This window comes from Amphiprion ocellaris, chromosome 1 (genome assembly GCF_022539595.1).
Source record: "Amphiprion ocellaris isolate individual 3 ecotype Okinawa chromosome 1, ASM2253959v1, whole genome shotgun sequence".
NCBI classification, from domain to species: domain Eukaryota; kingdom Metazoa; phylum Chordata; class Actinopteri; family Pomacentridae; genus Amphiprion; species Amphiprion ocellaris.
Window position 1 is genome coordinate 7,934,556 of NC_072766.1, and position 22,009 is coordinate 7,956,564.

The 22,009-nt window shown below is 38.6% G+C and overlaps 1 protein-coding gene across 1 annotated transcript in view; it reads right to left on the reverse strand.

Moving 5' to 3' along the window:
• Positions 1 to 22,009, reverse strand: part of LOC111565060 (ephrin type-A receptor 6-like) — a 60,957-nt gene that overhangs the window by 19,360 nt on the left and 19,588 nt on the right. The window contains exons 3-8 of the mRNA XM_023265022.3: positions 18,969 to 19,097; positions 17,696 to 17,845; positions 17,445 to 17,606; positions 17,123 to 17,351; positions 5,642 to 5,797; positions 3,709 to 4,059 (exon numbers count right to left, since the gene is read on the reverse strand). Coding sequence (XP_023120790.2) covers positions 3,709 to 4,059; positions 5,642 to 5,797; positions 17,123 to 17,351; positions 17,445 to 17,606; positions 17,696 to 17,845; positions 18,969 to 19,097 — 1,177 coding nt within the window. The remainder of the gene's footprint in view (positions 1 to 3,708; positions 4,060 to 5,641; positions 5,798 to 17,122; positions 17,352 to 17,444; positions 17,607 to 17,695; positions 17,846 to 18,968; positions 19,098 to 22,009) is intronic.

Here is a 22,009-nt window from a genome sequence, read left to right on the forward strand (position 1 = left end):
AATCCACTCTAAACATCCGAATGGGAACATCCCCACAGGCTGCTTCTGCTCCTCTGTGGAGATTATTTTGCATTCCCAACTTCCTCCCATCAGTCGAGCTGCCTTTGCAGGAGAGATGTGTATGAAGTGACACGTATATATATCTGACATCTGGTCTCCGTAGTATCATGACAACCTATCAGCATATATCTTCTTTCTAAAAATAATAACTCAATGCATATTTTGCACTCTATACCAGAGGAAAATTAGCCGTGAGAAATGACTGCTTAGGTTATTCATTTTTTTTTTAATGAGCAGGAGGATAAATCTGACAGTGATGTAATAACTGGGACCATTTTCTACTGACTTCAACAACTTATTGCTGGTAAATTGAGTGAAGCAGAGTCCACACAAAAAGCCAATGAATGCGTAAAAATAAGTAGAAAACCATAATGAATTAATGTTAATATTTATGAATTACACTTCAAGGTCTGCTTTTACAGACACAGCAGGAACATTTGAAAGGGCTGAATACTTGACAGCAAATGTGTTTTTCTTTTCTTCCATTCAGTCTAGGCTTCGTACTGCTGCTCATCAATGAGACCATTATTGAGGCTTTATTCTTACAACCTCTCACTGTTTTTGAAACAGAAACCTGCTGGATTCAACTTTCCTCATACTGTACACATGAGCACAGTTTGACGAATCATCTGAAGGATTTTGCGTCACTTTTACAAGACTATGGGTTAGTTGATTGTCTCAATTGGCTGAAATATCTCAACAAGTGCTCAGTGGGTCACCTTGAAATTTGGTACAGACATTCAGGCTCCCCAAAAGATGAATCACATTTGCCAAATTCTCCTCTTTACTTCTAAAAATGAATTCATTCCCATTATTCCCTGTACTGTACCATAAAAGTGTAGCATTAAATGCTTGTTTGCATGTGAACATGGTCAATATTGTATCTTAGAATGAAACAGTCAATAGATAACATGATTAGTTCATTAAAAGTCAGTTAATAGCTACATTAGATAAATTCGTTGAAGTCATGTTTTCATGCATAAATACTACATGGCTCCATGTTCTCATATGTAAACATGACTTGCACTGCTTTATTACAGCCAAGCTCTACACTGCAAGCATTTCACTGTGTCTGAATAAAAATGACAGTGCTGCATCACTGGTGTGGGCAAATCTTTTATCATGAATCAGACACCAACTACTGACTCTGTTTTGTCTCTTTTATACTAAAAAGACCAGAGTGCAGAACATTTACAAAGTGACTCCTCATTTGCTGATTGTCACTTTCACTGTTTAAACTCACTCAAAGGTGGCGACAGGTCAGAGCAGCCATTGCTAATTAAAGGATCATTGAGTAACCTGATGACTGGCCAAATAAAACCTGGATATCATTGGCCTTGTGTGTTAACTGCAGTCTGAGTGCAGAGATAGTTTATAAGATAAAAGATGTATCACTTTACAACACTACTATACAACTGAGAGTGTTTCTGTCTGTTTTGTCACTAGCTGATTGCATAAGTTCAGTTTTAGGAGTCACATTCCCTGAAGCTCTTTCTCCTATCATATCACTAATCTGAGCTTTTCAGTTTAATGGTTTCAAACCAAAGACTTCAGTATTTTGATCAAGTAGCCTATGAATGTGTCAAACTTAGGCTGCAGCTGTGAATCTGACACATGTTTAATCAACATGTAGGTGAATATAAACATAAATATCAGATTGGAATATTAATATTGAAGGAATTGGATTGAGATCAGCACAAAAAATGTAACTTCTCTTGTATGCTATTTTCATTTTCTTAATTTTTTAATATCTCCTTGGTTCCACAATGAAAGATCCATCCATCCTTCCATTATCTATGCACTGCTTAATCCTCATTAGGGTCCCGGGGGGAGGGCTGGAGCCTATTCCAAGGCCACATACAGAGACAAATAATCACTCTCACATTCATGCCTATGGACAATTTAGAGTTACCAATTAACCTCAGCATGTTTTTGGACTTTGGGAGGAAGCCGGATTGCCTGGAGAAAACCCCCACATGCACAGGGAGAACATGCAAACTCCATGCAGAAAGATCCTGGGAAGGCCGGGAAACAAACCGGGGATCTTCTAGCTACAAGGCGAAAGTGCTAACCACCAAGCCACTGTGCAGCCTCACAATGAACATAATTCCTTTCTCTTTCTTTTGAGATGAAAAATAAATGGAAACCAGCACTAATTCAGCCTATTACTGCACAACACAAAAAATAATTTAGCAAGGATATACGCACAATTCCATATTTTCATATGAGTCATTGATAACTGATAACTGTCACTCATGTTCTCATTGCAATTTCATCTCCATAGGAGCCTGCTGTGCATGCTGAAAGGAGAGAAAATGTGCACATACATTCCAGTATAATTTATTAATCCACTCTCTTCCCATCCTTCATCTCAACCTCCTTCATCAATTATTCCATCAATATTCTTGCCCGTAAAGTATAAGGTTCATGGCTTAGCCTCAAGTGTCTTTTATTTTTCCAGATTCAAAGCTTTGTTGCAACCTGGTAGCTGTAGTTGACCTTGAGGTAGCTGGGTTATACTAATTAGGAATCAGTTCAGGTCACAGTGACTCGATCAGATCTTCAAGGGCCAGAAGTATGTTTCACCTACTGACACAATAAGCTGGATGGTAAGTCAGAAACTGAAGACATAGAGTGGTCAGGAAGGAGAAATCTAGCTTGGAGATTTGCCTCTTCCCTTCCTCCCCCATAACTGTAGAATAAATGCCTTCATCTGCTCCCAGCTGCAGTACAAACACAGTATTCATGAGGTATGAATCAGGCATTATGTAACTGCTGTACATGCATAAGCTACACATAAGGATAGAAATGTAATCATTCTTAATATTTTAGAACTAAATATAGCCAGTTGAGTATTAATCCTACAAAAAGGGTATTATAATCTGAAAAAGCACTGAAGTTAGGAAATTTAGCTTCTAGTGAACACCTTGTCAGTGTTCATGTACAGTGTCTCAGCTGCAGCTGGTATTTTTAGCAGCTGCGACATGAACTTATGAACAACTAAAACTCCTGATATTTTTTTTTGTTAACCTAGTTGGCTAGTTTGCAAGTTTGAAAAGACTTCATTTATGTGTGACTTGGCCCTCCGCCATCCCACAGTCTGCTGGGAAAATTACCAGATAGCCATTTTGCCCATGGCAGCAGGATTAAAATGATGAATGTGTTGCAATATGTTGTCGCTTATCGTGAGCTATTCAGGACTGCAAAAGTGTTCGAATTTATTTATGCAATTATGAAAATCATGGCTGAAACTAACATCTGCTTTCATTATGAACCTTGCAAGGAAGTATGGTGATCACTGTGATGTCTGGAAGTCTCTGAACTGCTTTTTGTTTGTCCAACTATGAGCCTCAAACCTACAAAATCTCCCATCGCAGTGACATAAGCAGATAAAATTAGAAAATCATCACAACTGAGAAGCTGGAACCAGATAAATGACTTTGGTAAATAATCCACCATCAGCTCTGCACTCACTGTTTAAGCCCTCATTAATGTAGTAATTAACTGTATCTCTCAATTAAGATATAAAACCTATCAGTATAAGTCAAAGCTATATGTGACAAACATTTATCTGTTTGTCATCATTGCCACAAGTTATAAAACAAACAGAATAAGAGAGAACTTGCAGTTATGTGAAGAAGAACTCACCAGCTTGGTGTGTATTAACGGTGACATTTGCCAGTGAGCGTGCAGCCACACCGAGCCCTGACACTCCGTTCACGGCCTCCACATGGAAGGTGTAGTTGGCCTGCATTGCAAAATCTAGTATTGCCACAGAGGTGCCGGTAATACCGAGAGGTCGTGGGATGAAGCGCAGGTCTGGATCACACGGCTCACACTGAGTCACAACACCGTCACCGTCGCCTCCGTCGCAGCGCTGACACAGGATGTTGTAGGTGATGTCCTTCCTGCCTCCTGTGTCGCTGGGAGGCATCCACTGCAGGAAGAGGGCCGTGTCATTGATCAGCGAGACCAGATTCCTTGGAGGTGATGGAGGCCCTGACGAGACAAGACAGAAACTCACTGGCATTTCACTTTTTTTAAAATTAGAAATCAGAAATAAAAAAGCCTTTATTGCCAAGTGAGTTCACACAAGGAATTTGACGGTGTTTAGAGAGCAATGCCTAGCAACAACAACAGACAGTAGAAGAATAAATAAACAAATCTAAATCTGTGAATGCTAAATAAGAAATGCTGCAAGTATAAGAATAAGAAATACTGTGTAAAAGTAAGAGTAAAACCAGGGTAATAAATTAGAATATATTTAAATTACAAAATTGCACGTCAGACTATTGCACATGGGGTTTGGGGCTTGAGAATGTGCATCTTCACCGCTAATGTTGTAACTGCCCAAAAGACAGTAATTTTGGAATTTCTGGTTTCAAGTTGGTTGTTATTTTTGTCATCATTTTGTAAACGTTTGAGTTCATAAGTTTAATTAAAGTTAATTAAAAATGCAATAAATAAGAAAGGTAAATGTTCACCTTTAAAAACTTCTGCTTGGCTAAAAATCTAGCGCTGTTTTACAATGTTCATCTAATGTCATAAGAAACAAGTCACATGACCGCAGTTTAGTTCAGGGTCACATGTGTGGGATTGTGGGTCAGATGCGATACACCTGCAGAGGAAAACGCCAACATTGCCAGAGAGGAAAAGACACAGCCTAAAAAACCTAACTATTCTGCACAGTCTGAGAGGTGCGCACGGTAACTGTGATTTATGAGTTTTATTTTGTTTCATATTAGCTGCCATTATTTGCTGAACCGCGTTGTATGGACGATTTAATACAGCTAACATGTGGGACCCGTCTAACGACAGGTAACTAGCTTAAAAGACTTTTTGGAATCTGTCTAATTAGAGATGTTTTTGTGAAACTTTGTGCATTTCTGAAATGTTTGCACGTCGTTTATTTTCATAGTTTTCACGGTGTTGTGGACCGAAGAGCAAATAAATGTTAAAAGACATCTGTATGATGCATGGCTTTCTATACATCAGATTGAAGTAGTTACAAATGTCACCTTGAACATGAAGCCACAGCGATCACCAACAATTTGACAAGAAAAGACAAGTTAGCAGCCACTGAGCAGAATTTGAATCTTGTGTGTTTAGAGTGGAGATAGAATAGGTGTGTGGGTGGTTGGATCTCAGCATATCCTGCTTTATTTTGTTCCAACAACTTGTCTCAGTTTCATAGATAAAACTGTGGCATTTCATACTTTTCTCTCTCCAGTTTTCACAGCTGTGCATTATCTGTTTTGGCAAAGAAAATCCGAACTGTTGTGAGTCTGTCTTTGAATATCGGCATGTAGGCGTGTGGGTGGTGAACATTCAGAGTGCTCTAAGTGTTTCATTCCAGCAGGCTACTTGTCAGCTTCATGGATACAACTGTCAGAAATTTCCACATATCCATGAATGATTTTTTTTTTTTCATTTTATTGTTTTGATATTTAGGCATATAACTCAATCACATTGTTAAAACTCAAAAACTAATTAGCTAGGGAATTAGAAAAAATTGAACAAAGACAAGGGCAGATGATACAGCAGATTCTCGCCTTGCAGACAGAAACTGAAATGTACTAACTTGTACAAGCCATGGTGGAGGGGTCTTTGATAGCTCTATAGAAGCCTTTATCGCAGTGACAGATGGTGGCCGCCTGATCGTGGCTGGAGCTACGTAGAGGACACTTGGAGCATTTAGTGTTCCCGGCATATGCTTTGAAGAAGCCAGGCTTACAAGCTGGGGAAAAAAAGAGAGAGGTGGAAGTAGTTGGTTACAAAAGGTTGGTGTTCTTCATGCAATCGCATTTCCATCAGCACACATACATTTAATTCAAAACTCCAGCTGCTTCTCTCCTCACCTGGTCTGACCTTGTTTCCTGAGGTACAATGGATCACTGTCACCTTCTTATTAGCTTACTAAGCCGCATGCTTATAGTCTTGTGTATTGGAGAGACAAGGAAATGGCACACACCTTCAAGGCCCTTTTTCTGAATAAATAACACAAACTCACATATCCCACAAATATGTTTTTAAATAAACATGAAGGCCCTTCAGACTCTGGCAAAACTAAATTTGTGTTTCTACAAAATGTAAATCTGGTGTTGTGGAAATCTGGATGAGCCGTAATAAAAGCAATCACAGTGCAACAGTATTTGTCCTTAGTATTCTATTAAAGTATAATAAAGAAGAGAAATGGAGAATAAATATTTCAGCTGAAAGGGCAGAACTCATACACTAGGATCGTGTTCGGAGGTCTGACCATCCAAATTTCCACAACAGCTGGCAAGCAGCAACAATACTTCCTAACAACAACAAAAGTAACCATAACTTTAATGATGTTCCTCAACTTCTATAATATTGCTATGAAGCTTGTTAGCTAGTATTAGCAAATAATTCATCCTTAAGTAGCTCATATTTAAGGTAAGTCAAATAACAGTGTAAAAAAATGAATGTTTCTGTCAGCAATAATGATGGAAGTAGGGGGGCAAATGCATCATCCTCTGGTACAAAATGATGCTTATCGATCCAATATTTGTCAAAATAGTAAGATGTTTTTATATGAAACAAAATGCGGACTGATGGTGGACAGTGCTATGAAAGAGAAAGACCAAATGTAACTACAAAAGAAGGAATCTTCCTGCATGAATGTGTGTCTGTTCTTCACTTATCTTGACAACACTTTATCCAATCTGCTGTAAACTTGGTAGGTATACTGCTGGGGATCCAAGGAAGCACAGTGTAAATGTGAAGCTGTTTGCATGAGCAGACCTCATGTTTTGGCTAAAAGTAGTTTTATGTTACACTTCAGCAGTAGTATATTTTCAAGGATGATGGCGTCAGCAGGCTAGCCCACTGACTGCAGCTTATTCAAAATGTGCACCTGATGTGATGTTGTTTATCTTTACTTCCAGCTGCTATGCTATCTATTTTATCACCACAGTGGTTATGTCAAAGCAAACAACTAATAAAAGTTGAGTTTCTGTTTAATTATTTAGCAACGCCTGGCATTAGCATTAGCCCTGCTCTCTTGGTTTACCTGAGGTGTTTTTTTGCAACATGAAATGTTCATCTATGCTAATAATGATAACAATTTAGACATTATTATAGATTGGAACTGCAGTCCCAGAATATATGTTGGCAGCCAATATCCACCAAGTATTTACTGACACCCGTTAATTCTCCTGCAACAAATGACTTCAATCACTCACTCTTGATGCAAACAGTCTTTTCCAAACAGCCATAGTCTGAACTGGCAATGCATTAGTACAAAACAGTAGGAAAATATTCTAACAGTATGCAATACATAAACATGCAAAACAAAAAATAATTCACAGAATGTGTATGACATTGTCTTCAAATGCAAAAATATACACGACCATTCAAAAGTTTGGGGTGACTTAGAAATGTCCTTATTTTTGAAAGAAAAGCATTTTTTTCCAATGAAGATAACATTAATCATAAATCCAGTCTAGACAGTGTTCATGTGGTAAATGACTATTCTAGCTGGAAACGGCAGATTTTTAATGGAATATCTACATAGAGGTACAGAGGAACATTTCCAGCAACCATCACTCCTGTGTTCTAATGCTACATTGTGTTAGCTAATGGTGTTGAAAGGCTAATTGATAATTAGAAAACCCTTGTGCAGTTATGTTAGCACATGGATAAAAGTGTGAGTTTTCATGGGAAACATGAAATTGTCTGGGTGACCCCAAACTTGATGTACATGGTAGTGTACATATGTTGGGATGTTAAAACTAAAATCAGGAGATCAATGCAACAAAAAAGTATATGGAACTGATTTGTTTTAATTTGCAGCTTTAATAAAGCCTCTACTTTCCAATTCCTATAACTGAAAAAAGTAAAGTTTGTACTGTTTGTTGGGCAAGTAAAGGAGGAGCTATTAACATACAAATAATGCATTATGAAAATGTAATTATATCCTGCTTTCACTCTAAAACCTCCATCCACTTACATTGTCCATTCTGCTGACCTGGGTATTATCAGTTTTCCATCCTTACATCAGCTCACTTTCTACTGCCTCCAGTTTTACCTTCCCGTTTATTTCTTTCCATCAACTCAGCCAACTCTCTTCTCCTTATCTTTTCAATTTTTCCCCAACTGTTTTGCTGTGCCACAGTTTTTACCTTTTCTTGTTTTTCATCTTTATTCCAATATATTTTCTTTTTCCCATCTGTTCTGCTGCTTCACTATTTCCCTTAAGGCTTATCAGAAGATGGAAAGACCACTGCAGATTGCCTCACTCTGCCCAGACTTATCTCGGCAGCGAAGAATAAAGCATTAATAGTGCAGTTGTTTAATATTCTGGGAATTTGGGGGTAATTTTATTGCAGGGCTGATTTGTCTGAAAATATATGTGAGTGGGTGGGATAATAATTTCAAAATTAGCAAATAAATATGCCAGGCATAAGAAAGACAATGCGATGACAGATCAGAAAGGCAACACGCTTTGTCAAGACTTAATGGCATGCAGCTAGAAAGATTTTATAATTTCAGCATATTAATATTTCCCCATAGTTACTAAAAGTGAGAAGACATTGTAGTTAGCCACATTTATTTCTTTTCCTCATCTTCTTTTATTGTCTGATGCATTATTACCTCCACTGAGAAACATTACAAGTATAATGCTTCTCTTGGTGTTGGTATTTTCCTTATGGTGATAAGTTTCATACTGTGTACATGAATGATGTCCAGCTGTGACACAGTATGAGGTGATGTGCACAGGACTGCTGGTATAGGATTATTGCTACTGAGTGGATTATACTGGTGAAATAAACTGAATTAAATTGCTCTCATGCAGGAACAGATTCTGCTTCAATAAGTTCAGTTGATGCGGATACACTAAATCGATCTGTATGTGTCAGTCTGGGAAAACCCATCAAGGGTACTGGTTTATTAGGGATTAGACTTTCTACCTCAGGCTAAATTGTTGTTACAGACCTAAAGCTAGGAACATTCGCCCGATCAGTCAGTTGATAATACTGTTTCATGTACAGACCTGTAGAAGTGCTAAATTTCACATCAATGTAGAAATTATTATAAAAGTGGACTGTTCCCCTCTCTCAGAAACTAATCTAGCTTCCCATTAATCTGAAATTGTATCATGATCTCCCTAAGAGTTGCCATGTTCATGGAAAATAATCATTTAAATTGACTTTTAGGTCTCCATAAACTGTATATCTCGACACCTACAACATGTAGCAACAATCATCCTTTTCAGTTTCTCCATAGACAATGTTCTGTAAATGGCAGTTGGACAATACTACAGCTTAGATGGACTTAAAATCATCCTATTTAAAATGACAAAAGATTTTAAAAAATGTGTTGAAAAACATTTTGCTCTTTGAAAAACAGTCAAAGATACAATATTGCGTACTTGAAAAGAGAGAAGTTAAACGCACACCCTAAATTCAGTCAGTAGTAGCACCCCCACAATTACAAAGCTAAAAAAGAACAACCCTGGGCTCTATAAATAAGAGACACTTGGGTTGATTTGGAAATACAATAAGTCTTCTTAATCTTATCTCCAGGCCAGAGTGAGAGTTGAAAAAAACCTAATCAAAACTGTAAATTAGAAAGTGAATAAAAGGCCTTCTGAGTCAGTAAACACTTTGAAAAATGGCAGCGTGTTGCGTTTTAATAACAGACACCACATGTGGACCTCCAGGGTAAGAAAGAGTTAAGTACAACTCCCTACAGGTGCATTTCAGTGAGCTCGCATAGCTTCAAAATCAGTCACATAAGTTGCTAATTAACCAGCCTCTAATGGGAATAGAGTTGCGGAGTGGGAGGCGCCGCTGGTTCCAGTAGTGATTTTTCCCATTTTGTACGTATTTGTCTAACGGATACAGAGCTGCCACTCAGTCAGGCTGCTATTTGGTCCCACTGGCTACTCATGCATATTGCACCAAAGAAAAAAAAATGTCTCTTGCAACTTAAACAGCATTTTCCCCAAAGAGTAGAGGAGACATCTGTTGACAGGAGACTGAAGACTGAAGACAAGTCAATTATGACACTTTGTATTCTAAATTTTTAACCTGCAGAGGTTGTATTTTTTTTAAAAAACATACCCAAAGTCAATACAAAGTGAGTTTTATTTGCATGGTATTGTTCTAATAGAAAGTCTATAGAGGCAAAGTTGGTACACACAGGGAAAACACTACGACGCACATTCAGTTGCCCATTTTTTTCTTAAACAATATCTCCAATGTTACTCAACACAGAAACAGTGGGTTCTCCTGGTTAGTGTCATGACTCCATAGAGTTATATTATGGCCACCAATTTTAATTATTTCAGCACTGTGTTCAAGAAATCATGTTTTCTGTCATTTTGGCAGATGTCTCTAAATATCCCAAGGTTGGGCACAGTTGTTGGTAGAGAAGAGGCCAATCAGAGGTGCTAAGTGGAACCTTGATAAGTGACCAATTAAAGGAAAAATCTACATAAGTGTCTTAATAAGGTGTTACAGCTTTAATGCACCTTAGCACTGTTTGTCTAAGTCTCTGTGAATTGACTGAAGGGATGACCACCAATCTTCCAAAACATATTCACTCATTTTATGTTTTGATGTTGATTTTATAGAGGAGAACACGTTTAAAATTCTAAACTTCTAACCTGAAGGTCCTTCCTTCTATGGGGACAAATGGACCCAAACCATGTTAGCGAAATAGCCACTTACAGCATAACAAAGCCACCATATATCCTCACTGTGGGGGTTAAAGCTCAGGGTTTTTAATTTGAATTTGTCATATATATGTTAATCACTTTGGACTGATGTCTAAACAGAGAGATTTTATTGCCATGTTCTTGTTTTATATTGCAGATGAATGTGTTGACTGCTTTGTCTGAAATGTCAAGCTGTGAAAGCCTGAGATAGCATCTTGAATGATGTAATATTGAAGTTCATTTAATAAAAGCAGCAAATATTTATATCACTGAATGCATGAACACACAGCTGAAAACCAAATGTTTTACATTCTTGCTGGAGTTAAACTGTACAGTGATTGCTACCATTCCAGCTATATATAGCTATAGCCTTTGGGAACTGACACTCACATTTACACCTGCAGCATATTTAGAATCACTATTTGACCTACCATGCATGTCTTTGGACTGTGGAAGGAAGCGGGAGATAACCCACACATGAAGAACTTATAAACTCCACACAAAAATTTCAGACTATCAAAACCATTTCCAGTGAGGTTTCTGTTGAATGAATAATTGATTAACTGACTAATTACCAACCCAGGATAGTTCCCTTTCTATATCTGCTCCATTCATTTTTCCTTCAAACACAGTGGTCAAGGGTTAATATAGTTCCTTCAAGTGCAGCGCTCACTGTTTTTTGGTTGACAGACAGAATGAGAACTTTGAATGACAGATGACAGGCAAAGTAAAGCAAAAATGAAATATGCAAGAAAGGAGGCGATAAAAGGAATAAACAATCTGCACAAACAGGTGGATAGAACTGAGCACAAAGATATGTAAAAGGGATGAGACGAAAGATTGACACAAAGGCAGAAATCCTTGCCAAAATCACGCTGCCGCTTAGTTCCTAATGAGAAGAGTAATTTGTCACCCAGCTTACAATTTTTGAGGCACTTCATTCACATGGATATTATTTTCCTTGTGTGCCGAGGTCCTGCCAAAGGCAACACGGATTCATTTGAAATTCCAGCTGCTCCCTGCTCTCTAGTATAAGCTGGGAAGATCACCACCAAAAAGCAATTATAATACTCATACCACTATTTCTATTAAAAAGTTTGAAAACATTCAACACACACACACATGCACACACACACACACACACACACACACACACAAACATAATGGTATCCAATTTGCTGACTATCAGTTGTTTGGGTTTTCGTCATGTCATTTTTTTCTTTTGCTTTGTGTTATGTCTTTTTCATGAAGGGCTCAAAACCTCTCGAAGCAAATACTGCAATACACATGAATAACCTTTAACAATAATGCAGACACAGTATATTTCACCAGGTAGAAACTTCTGGGCTGAAAGTAGCAATTTAACTGGCTGGACCATTTGTTGATCAATCATTTCATTATTTGGTCAGAAATGCCAGAAAATAGTGAAAATGTCGGTTACATGTTTTCTACAGCCAACGATATCTATTTAAATGTCTGGTTTTACACATCCAACAGAACAAAAATCCAAAGATACTTTGTTTGTTGGCATTTATGACAAAGGAAATCAGCAAATCCCCAGATTTGAGAGGCTGGAAACAGATAATAGAGCTGTAGCTTGACAGTGATCCTTATATAAAAAGTCACAATCTAGTTCCTGACAGCAAGAGTGACTAAAATGTAACTTTTATAACTGAAATCTACATTCAACTTGGCAGCACAACAAGTTGTAAGTGCATTGTTATATAATCATCCTGTAAACCACATATGGCAAATGTGTTGGAGAAACAGTCATCCATTAACTTAGAGCATATATGGAGCCACACTGGCATTCACTGGGATCTACAGTTGTGTCCAAAATGTTCACTTCCAGGTTCACTTTCTAGTTCTGCATCAGTCTATATCAACTCCTATGGAAAGTTTTCAGTTCGTTAGCTGCTAAATGCCAAATATGTTCAACAACTCATCACTATCTCTATGAGCAAAACACGCAAAACTGCAGATTTGGTTCTCTATGGATGTATTGTTAGACATTCCTTTTAAATTGCACATACAAATACTGATCAAAAATAATTAATAAATCAATGCAAGGTGTTTCAAAACACCTGATTAATCTTTGGCCTTAGCTTGAAGTTCTCAGTTGGGATAGTGAGATTTGAGTTTCAGTGTTGAACCTGCAGGGACTTGGTCAAGCAAAGTACATCGCTCCAGCACATTTTGGAGGAATGTTGTGACGTACCAGCAAGGAGATCTGGAGTTGTTTGGGTGCGTAGAGGTTGGAAGTTTTCTCTTGGCTTTACGTTGTCAGAAACAGATGGAGCCAGAGACTATGTTTACCCTGGTCTCTCAGCTTTGATATGCAGATGGGAAGTTCACAGAGAATGAGTGATGCTCTAGTCTGGCTGCGCTGCATTAGAGACCAGAGTAAACACAGTCCTTAATGGACAGAAGAGGGGCACAGTGACTCAGATACAACTAAGAGATGTATTGATTTCCTCATTTCCTATTCCATTTCACCTGAATTTGAGGTCACGAACTCGTACTTTGGGCTAGAAGTCGTCAGTGAGTAAGCAAAGTATTGTCAGTTTCTGGAGCATTCTGACACGTCTAGGTCAGTGGCAAAAGATAGCAAAAGACAGACTGACTGTCTTGTGCCACTATGCTTCCTCGCCATCCACTTTAAGCTGCATTAAGAGAAGCACAGGTATCAATTTCATGAAAAATAAAGGATGTAATAGCAGCCAAGACTGACGTTTGGAATATCTTGTTAAAATCAAAATATTTGATTCTCTCATCCACTGCGAGTAATCACTTATCGTACTGGTGGGTTCTCGGTCTTGTCTGCATATCTGCTCTGATTCAAATGAAATTTGAAAAGACATCTCTATTAGCTTCCCCCGCAATTCACTGCCTCCTTTTGAATATGATGCTGTGACGAAAGGATGTGGAACAAATAGCATTAGCACTATGATGTTGCCTTATCTAGGTCATGATATAACCAGCTCTATCTCTGAGTAATCCTCTTGTGGCTGACACTGAATGAAAGGAATAGAATAATAAAGCACTCGATTGAGATGTCAGAACAGTCTGGCAGAATGCTATTGGGGTGGAAAGCAGGGTTTGATAAGCGCTGATGCCTTTGTTTAGGCAGCTGGGAGGGAAAGATGGACGTGTTAGTGCAGAGCTCTGCTCATATTCAGGAGCGCTGGGGTTTTCCCCATTCTCTGTCTCCCTCTCTTTCTCTTTCTCTCTCCCTCTCTCTCCCCCCTCTCTCCCTCTTTTGCTCTTTCCCCATGCTGCCTCTCAGACAGCTTTGATCACAGCACCCTTTGAAGCAGTGTTCCAAAATGAAAACGAGGAGCAAGCAGAAGTCATCGCAAGTTCATGCCTAAACTTCCTGCAACTACTTGCAAAGTGCACATCTTCATTACAGCATAAGCTCTGTCAGACCTATGGAAATTATTGATGAAGAAAAAAATAATTGGCCATAAATCATTAAAGCGATAAATCATTAATTATAAGGCCATAATGTGTTGTTACTATTGACCACCTCTTTTTAACCTGATAGTAATGAGTTCAATAATGTTGTTTGAGAATTTTCCCAGCGTTCCTGATAGAAATAACCGGATTTTCCTGAACACAACACGACTGCACAGAAGAAACAACACAACATAGCAGGACTCTGGTTTCCTTTCTGTGGGATTATTCAGAGAAGGGGGAATCTAGCGGGAACAGACATATTGGAAAATTCATGTTTCCTTTCAGGCTCACGGTCCGATGACAAGAACAACATTAGTTTCACGTCTATTCGTCAACAGCAGATATAAAACAGAGAAATGTTTGGCAGACTCAACACTGTGGGAGCACTATTAGTCAAAGTCTTTCAAAAGTGAGCATATGCCGTCTGCCTATTTTTTTATATTTTGTTTTGGTGCTGCAACAATTGTTTGTTCATTGTTCATTAATTGACTGAAATAGAAAGTCAATCAGCAATCTTTTTGATAACCATAAGCATAAGTGCCAAACATTCTCTTTAGCCTTGCAAATGTTCTGCACTGAACTACAACTGTTGGTTGAACAAAACATGCAATTTGACGATCCCTTTTGCTTTTTTTTTTTAACACATATACAAAACAAGCGTTAATAAAATAATTTTCTGACTAACTGATGGTGAAAATAGTCTTTACTTGCAGCCTTTTTTCATTTTCATGTTGTTTTTTGGATGTGCAATGTACCACAGATGAGTTTTCTGCAGCAAATTATTACTGTGAGAGCCTTCACTGACTGCATTCTATAGGGTAACCGGCTACACCACTCAGAACTCTGCATCATGACACTCGTCAGCAGCTTTTTCATTAATTACCCTTAATGTCAATATGTTGGTTGCATAAATATTAGGCACATTTAGCTGTGCATGCTAGATGTTGTTGCTGAAATCATCGGAGTCCATTCATAATGTTTACACTGAGGTACATACAGTGGCTGTTCTTTTCATATCTGGCCAGCAGGACTGGTTTATGGCAATATTAGATTTGTGCAACATTTTGCATTAATATATCTGGATTAGTTGTTATTATATTCATTACTGGTATCTGATATTCCGATAAATATACTGTAATACAATACATCTTATTGTCTAAAAATTGCTTTACAGTTTTGATGTGGGATTGAGGTGTCTGCCAACTGGTTGGTTTGACGAATGTACAGCATGTAAGACCGAAAAAATAGACAAACACACACATCGTTTACCAAGTGCCAAGTGGGTTACTGCTACAGGAGTTACTGACCCATTCATTGTAGCGGCTGTCAAGATCCCCTTGACACTGATGCAGCTACAGCACAACCAAGAGAGGCAAACTACTGTCAGGCAAAGGGAACAGGGGAGAGTATAGATGTAGGACATATAAGAGGGACGCCATGAGAGTGATGCTCCTCAGCTGCCATCTCATCAGTAATCTCTCCTGACAGGCTTCTGTGTTGTTTAACTTGAGATGATTGAGAGTGAGAGAGGGAGAGAGTGAGAAAAGATAAATAAAAAAGCAGATAAAAGAGAAGGAGATAAAAAGAATAAAAATTACACCCGAGGAGCAAATAAAGGAGATATTACAGCCTGTCCTACATATCAGCTGCACTAATGACTGCTGGAGTTCTCTCCCTGAGTAACCACATCACCACGGGGGTACTACATGAATTTCACCCCGACCGGCTGACACTGCTGTAAGTCTGCGAAATGTAGTAAGTAGCATGGAGCGCGCTTCAATTGTAATCATGTGGTGTGGCTCAATTTAGTTCCTGTCTTTAATTACAGGAGTAAGTCGGAGTGTTGCAAATCAAAGAGAAGGTTGGAGGAGTTTAAGAAAAAGACTAGGTGCGAGCTAAATTAGCTGTGAAACTAACAAATGAAGGCAATTAGGCAGCTAGCCCCCAGTCTGCTAGCGTACTCTAACTGAGAAACCAGGCCAAAGAGTATCTAGAACAAGTCAACAGTTTCTTTAACTTTTTCTTAATCTGTTCGGTCGACAATGGGCCAAATTTAGCTGATGCTGATATGACTAATTAGAGAAAACGTATCCATATAGCCATTTATAGAAGCACTGTGGCATTTATAAATGGTTTTCTTTTTTTAGATTTGAGGGTCTTTACGTAAATGTTAAGCAGTCATCTACACGGAAGGATATTTATCACGAGAATATCAGACACAAACACCGCAAATCCAAAAACAGCTTGATATTACAAGAAATTGCCTTCAGAGTGCAGAGAGGTCATCATGAAAGCCAAAGAAATGATTTTGAAATATCAAAAAACTCTGGGCGACGCAAATAATCTCTTCATTTGAATTGTTTATGACCTTACAGAGAGTGTGAATTAACAACAAAAGGAGAAGTGAAAGGAGAAAAAATGAACAGGGGGTAAATGGAGAGTAAACAAAGTGGAAAAGAAAAAAGAGAAGATGACGTGGGGAGGTGGAGCTGAAAAGGGATGAAATGAAATGTGGATGGAAAGGATCAAACAAGGATGCGGGCTTTCAGAGTGAGAGGAGGGAATATCAGCTCTGTAAACTCCAACTCCTGCAGATGAGTGGGGAGGCCCTGGAGATCTGTTAGTGTGATGCAACGTCTTCTCTTCTCTTCTCTTCTCTTCTCTTCTCTTCTCTTCTCTTCTCTTCTCTTCTCTTCTCTTCTCTTCTCTTCTCTTCTCTTCTCTTCTCTTCTCTTCTCTTCTCTTCTCTTCTCTTCTCTTCTCTTCTCTTCTCTTCTCTTCTCTTCTCTTCTCTTCTCTTCTCTTCTCTTCTCTTCTCTCCAGCTATTTGTTTGCATCTGCAGTTTTACTACACTGTTGGTGAAACTTGCTGCTCTAAAATTACCACATGCAAATACATTTAAAGCGACTTCTTACCTCGGCAGTAGCCATCCGTCTCCTCGTGGCCGATGCTGCAGACACAGCGACCCAGAGGAACCAGCCAGTCTCCATCAGCACCACAGTACAGTTTGGGAGTGTCTCTTTCTTCTGCGTTCTCCACACAAGCGCCTCGAACTTCCACCAGAGAGGACGAGTCCATATGTGGCACCGTGTCCGGAAATGCTGCCAGGTTCCTTAAAGTCGACGGGCAGCGTTTGTAGAACACCTTCAGTGAAAGAAACGATCAGCACGTTGAAGCATTGCACATCTCGTGAAAGAAATCAAATCAACACGTTTTTGGCCCAAACTGTTCACAGACCTTGACTGACACAAGAGCTATACAAGCTCCCACATCTTGGAAGGCCAAGTAGAAGCCCTTCTGTGTCACTGGCCCCACTTCCCTGACCTCCGTGTTGAGGCGAAGAACACGATCTCCGAGATCAGTCTGTGTGAAACTTTCATCCGCTGCTATAGTGTCCACCTTAAATCCAAAGACAAATACTCTATTCACTTCTACTGAACGATGCCATTAGTGCAACAGGGAACTCTTGATAACTTTACGGGTCTCACCTTGGCATAGTCAGTCGGCCGAAATCGTGTTGCTGCAGAGAGTGGTTCATCTGTTTGCAGGTAAAAGAGGTTGAAGGTTTCCTTACAAGTGCCAGAAACCCAAGGAATGGAATTGCAGTCTCTTAGTGTGAAACGCAGCTCCACATATACCTAAGAACAAAAAGAGATGGAAAAGAAAGTTATCCCAGCTCATTCCAAATATTAAGCAGTATCCAATTGGCTCATCGGACCAGAAATCAACTGGATTCTGTCTTTAGATTAAACCTATTGACCTAATATGTCCAAATGCAGGTATAAACGGTAGAAATTACATGCAAAGCAAGTACATGTGAGCATCATAGCTGTAAATGAAGTCATAGAAAAAATAACGGTATAGTTAATGTTCAGAAGTTTGGGGTCACCCACGGAATTCCATGTTTTCCATGAAAACTCACACTTTTATTCATGTGCTAACATAATTGCAGAAGGGTTTTCTAATCAACAATTAGCCTTTCAAAACGATTAGCTAACACAACATAGTATTAGAACGCAGGAGCGACGGTTGTTGAAAATGGGCCTCTGTGCCCCTATGTAGATATTCCATTAAAAATCAGCCGTTTCCAGCTAGAATAGTCATTTACCACATTAACAATGTATAGACTGTATTTCTGATTAATTTAATGTTAACTTCATTGAAAAAAAATGCTTTTCTTTCAAAAATAAGGACATTTCTAAGTGACCACAAACTTTTGAATGGTAGTGTATGTAAAACAAAGATAGCATTAAAGAGTGCAAAGACGAAACTTAAAAATTATAAAGGATAACCCATAAAAAATGTTTAATCAGTGTAGGTTTCTGCTTTTTCAAACTACACTGAAAGGTAATTTTAAAGTCTGATGCCCCAGCCAGACTCAAAGGCTTTTTTGGTATTTTGCAATACAGCAATGTTTCACACATAATGAGACGAATCCCAAGTCAATGTGTAAAGATGAAATCCTTCCCCATCTTTGATTTATTATGAGCTTCTCTGTATTGACTTTAATGGAAATCAGCCTCTTTCCAAAATGAAGTCATGTTTTTTGTTACTATAAGGTACATCTGCCTGCCATTTTTCTCCCCTGATAGGTTGTGCAGAAGATTGAATTCCCTTCAGGGAGGCCGATGCTTTCTCAACCTTGAGACAATGTCACAACCACAAGCCCTGTCTTCAAGACGGCTTCATCTGATCCAACTTTCAGACAAAGATTTCTCAGCGACTTTGTATCTGAGGAGGTGTTGTGATGTGTTTGCAGACCCTCTGTGCAGCTTGTCGTTGGATCCATCCAGAGCGTAGCCAGTTGTTCTGGTTTGGCTCCATTACATGGCAAACCTGGAAGGTGTGAATAGGTCTGTTCTGCTCATCCATCTCTGTGATAGCATCCCACTGTAGAAATACAGGAAGCAAATGATGGTACATTTGTGAATAACAATTGCTCTATAGCAAGCAGTGTTTAGTCTGTAAAATTATCACCTGCAATGTGAAAAAAAATGTGTATTTGGCTTCATCACTTAGAACGTGGGATGAAAAACAAGCAGGTTATTAAAAGAAAATCAAATTAAATGTAATGTTTTGTAGCTAGTTTACACCTAACATTAATTGTGCAAGCAATTTTAATAAGTAGGTTTCTGGAGGGCAATAATAGGACTCCATTAAGATTTGTATTATTTGGGTGAATGGGCCCTTTAAGACAGCAAGTAATGTGTGAATTTATCAGTAGCAGGTATTGACTGATATATACACACACTCAGTTGTGGGGATGTATTATGTTATTACTAGACTGCATAGCAAATTCACTCATATGCAGATTGTGTTTGGTGATGACAATAACTGCACCCATGATCCTTTTCGGAGCTGCTCCATAAAATGCTCAACCTCTGCACCTCTGTCTGCATGCGGTGAAACTTAATTTCTATAGAAACATGACGTTTTGAGAGACACCAAGTTAGATTCACCAATGTTTTCAAGCTGTTGCATCAGCCAGACTCTCTCATTTGTCTGCTCCGCTTTAACGGTGTAATGATCAGAGCTTCAAAAGCCCGAACATTTATTGACAGAACTTCTTTCTCACAACTCCTGTGGCATTACATGGGCAGCTGAGATCATGTCAGATACACAGCTGGGTGTGCAATTATAACACTAGAGCTTGGGATACATGGAAGGCAAGGTAGCACTTCTGCTTGATTACAGTCTGTAAACGCAGTGGTGATTTATAACTGATAGTAAATTATTCTGCAAATAATTTGGGTTAAAAAATATTATTTTGTCTTTAATGAATGAATGAATATAAACAACAGTTCTGTCAAGAATGGTTGGTTTAAATCCTAGTTCGAGAAACAGTAAAACACAGCTCTCCCTGTCCAAAGGCTGAATCCTCCAAAGGATGCTGTCCACGATAATGGGTGCTTGGTCTTCTCCAAACAGTGAAGACAGTATAGGCAAAACCTAATGGCTTCCTCATCAAATCAAACATTTCCAGTGGCCAAATATATTACAGAGCTGCAAAGAAAAGTTGCACTCAGCAGTGTAACAGCAAAAACTTTTTTCTTCAGGGTAAGTCAATTTCATGTAAGTACTTATCACACTACTGGACCAATGAAGAAGAAAACAACTGGAGACCAAATACCAGATAAACACTGTGAAGTTTTATGACATTTCTTGAAATACCACTTGACAAGGACCATCTAAACACTTCATTAAACATATGATGGGGTGCGTTCTCCCATTGAAAATTTACCCTCAGAAGCAAAATACTGGACTTTAGCTCTGAAGATTTCTGTTCATTTTCTACTTTTTTCCTGAAACCACAACATTTCCCTAAATCTAACGAAGTCACCAGACTTGTAGGATGGCATACAACGGATAATGGGATACATGGGGCTGCAAAAGATACCTTTGTGACGTCTTGCTAACGTGAGCAAACGACGGCTATATGTGCGCCACATTTGAAGAACCCTTCAAAATGGGACAGACCATGTCTCCCTACTACAGTTTTTTGGTGTAGAAATGCTGTCTTTCCAGAATCCATCCCTAACTTTGGTCAGAGCTACTAAATAGATTTTTACTATCCAGTCACCTTTCCTATCTCTTTCAGTCTTCCTCAAGATGCGGAAGACTGAAGCTTCCTCCATGATTGCACGATATCATTTCCAGGTCACAGACCGGATCAAGGGGGTCATAAGAAAGCACAAGCGGCTACACAGGAAACGCTGTAGGACTGGTTTGTGATATCAATTACCACCATGCTGTCTTATGCATTATGTAAATCTGTACCTGTGATATCTGCAAAAATGGGCTGTTAAATAGGTGAAAATTGGACCGTGCTGCTGTGTTGAATTTTAAAATGCACATACAGACACAGGAGTCATAGAGGAAATTGAAACAACTGAGGTAGAGTGTTCTCAAATGTAAATTATTAAATAACACTTTAACCTTGACTGGAGTGTGCAAAAGCAATTAATCTTATATTAATTAAGCTATCTAAATAAGCACTATGTGACACCCATGGGCCAAATGATTAATCAATCATAATCACTCCCTCTTTCACTTGGAAGTCTGGCCTCCCAATAATATCCTGCTTTTGTCTTCATGACGTTAAGTGGACTCCAAGTGAGTAATCACGAATGTCTCTTTGGCCTGTTATAGCTTTGAAATAAAAGCAACTCAATGTTTATTTATATATAGTATATGCATAATTAGCTACATACATAACATACTTTAGTGTATGTAAATATAGCATGGAGTTGTATATGATTACAACATTGTTAATTATATTGTTTGTATTTAACTCTGCTCTTTGTTTTACTCTAAACACGCCTATGCATCTGCATGCACATAAAAGGTTTAAGAATAGGATCTAATTTTTTTCTCTTTTTTTGATGTCTTAAACACTTGCAATGTGTCCATATTTTCACCGAAATTTAGTTTGCTGTTATTATTCCTCCTGTTCATAGAGGCTATTAAGAGATCACTTCTTGATGCATGTTCAGTGTGAGAGATTAGGGACAACATTAACAATTTTTATTTTGTGGAAAAACACATTCTGGATTTCATTATATGCACTATACAAATCAAGTAGGCATCTATTCAGTACAAATGTTCCACTTTGTGTCACTTTTCCTCCCCTGCAGTGAAGCGCAGAAACATTTTTTGTTGTCAGTTGTGAAAAGAGATTGAATTACATTTTTACTCTGAATGACGACTGTGGATTTTGTCCTGCTTCACTTTTGTAGAATGTCAGGAAATGATCTCTGAAAGGGTAGTATGAGTAGGAGGAAAGATTACAGCAAGTAAAACTG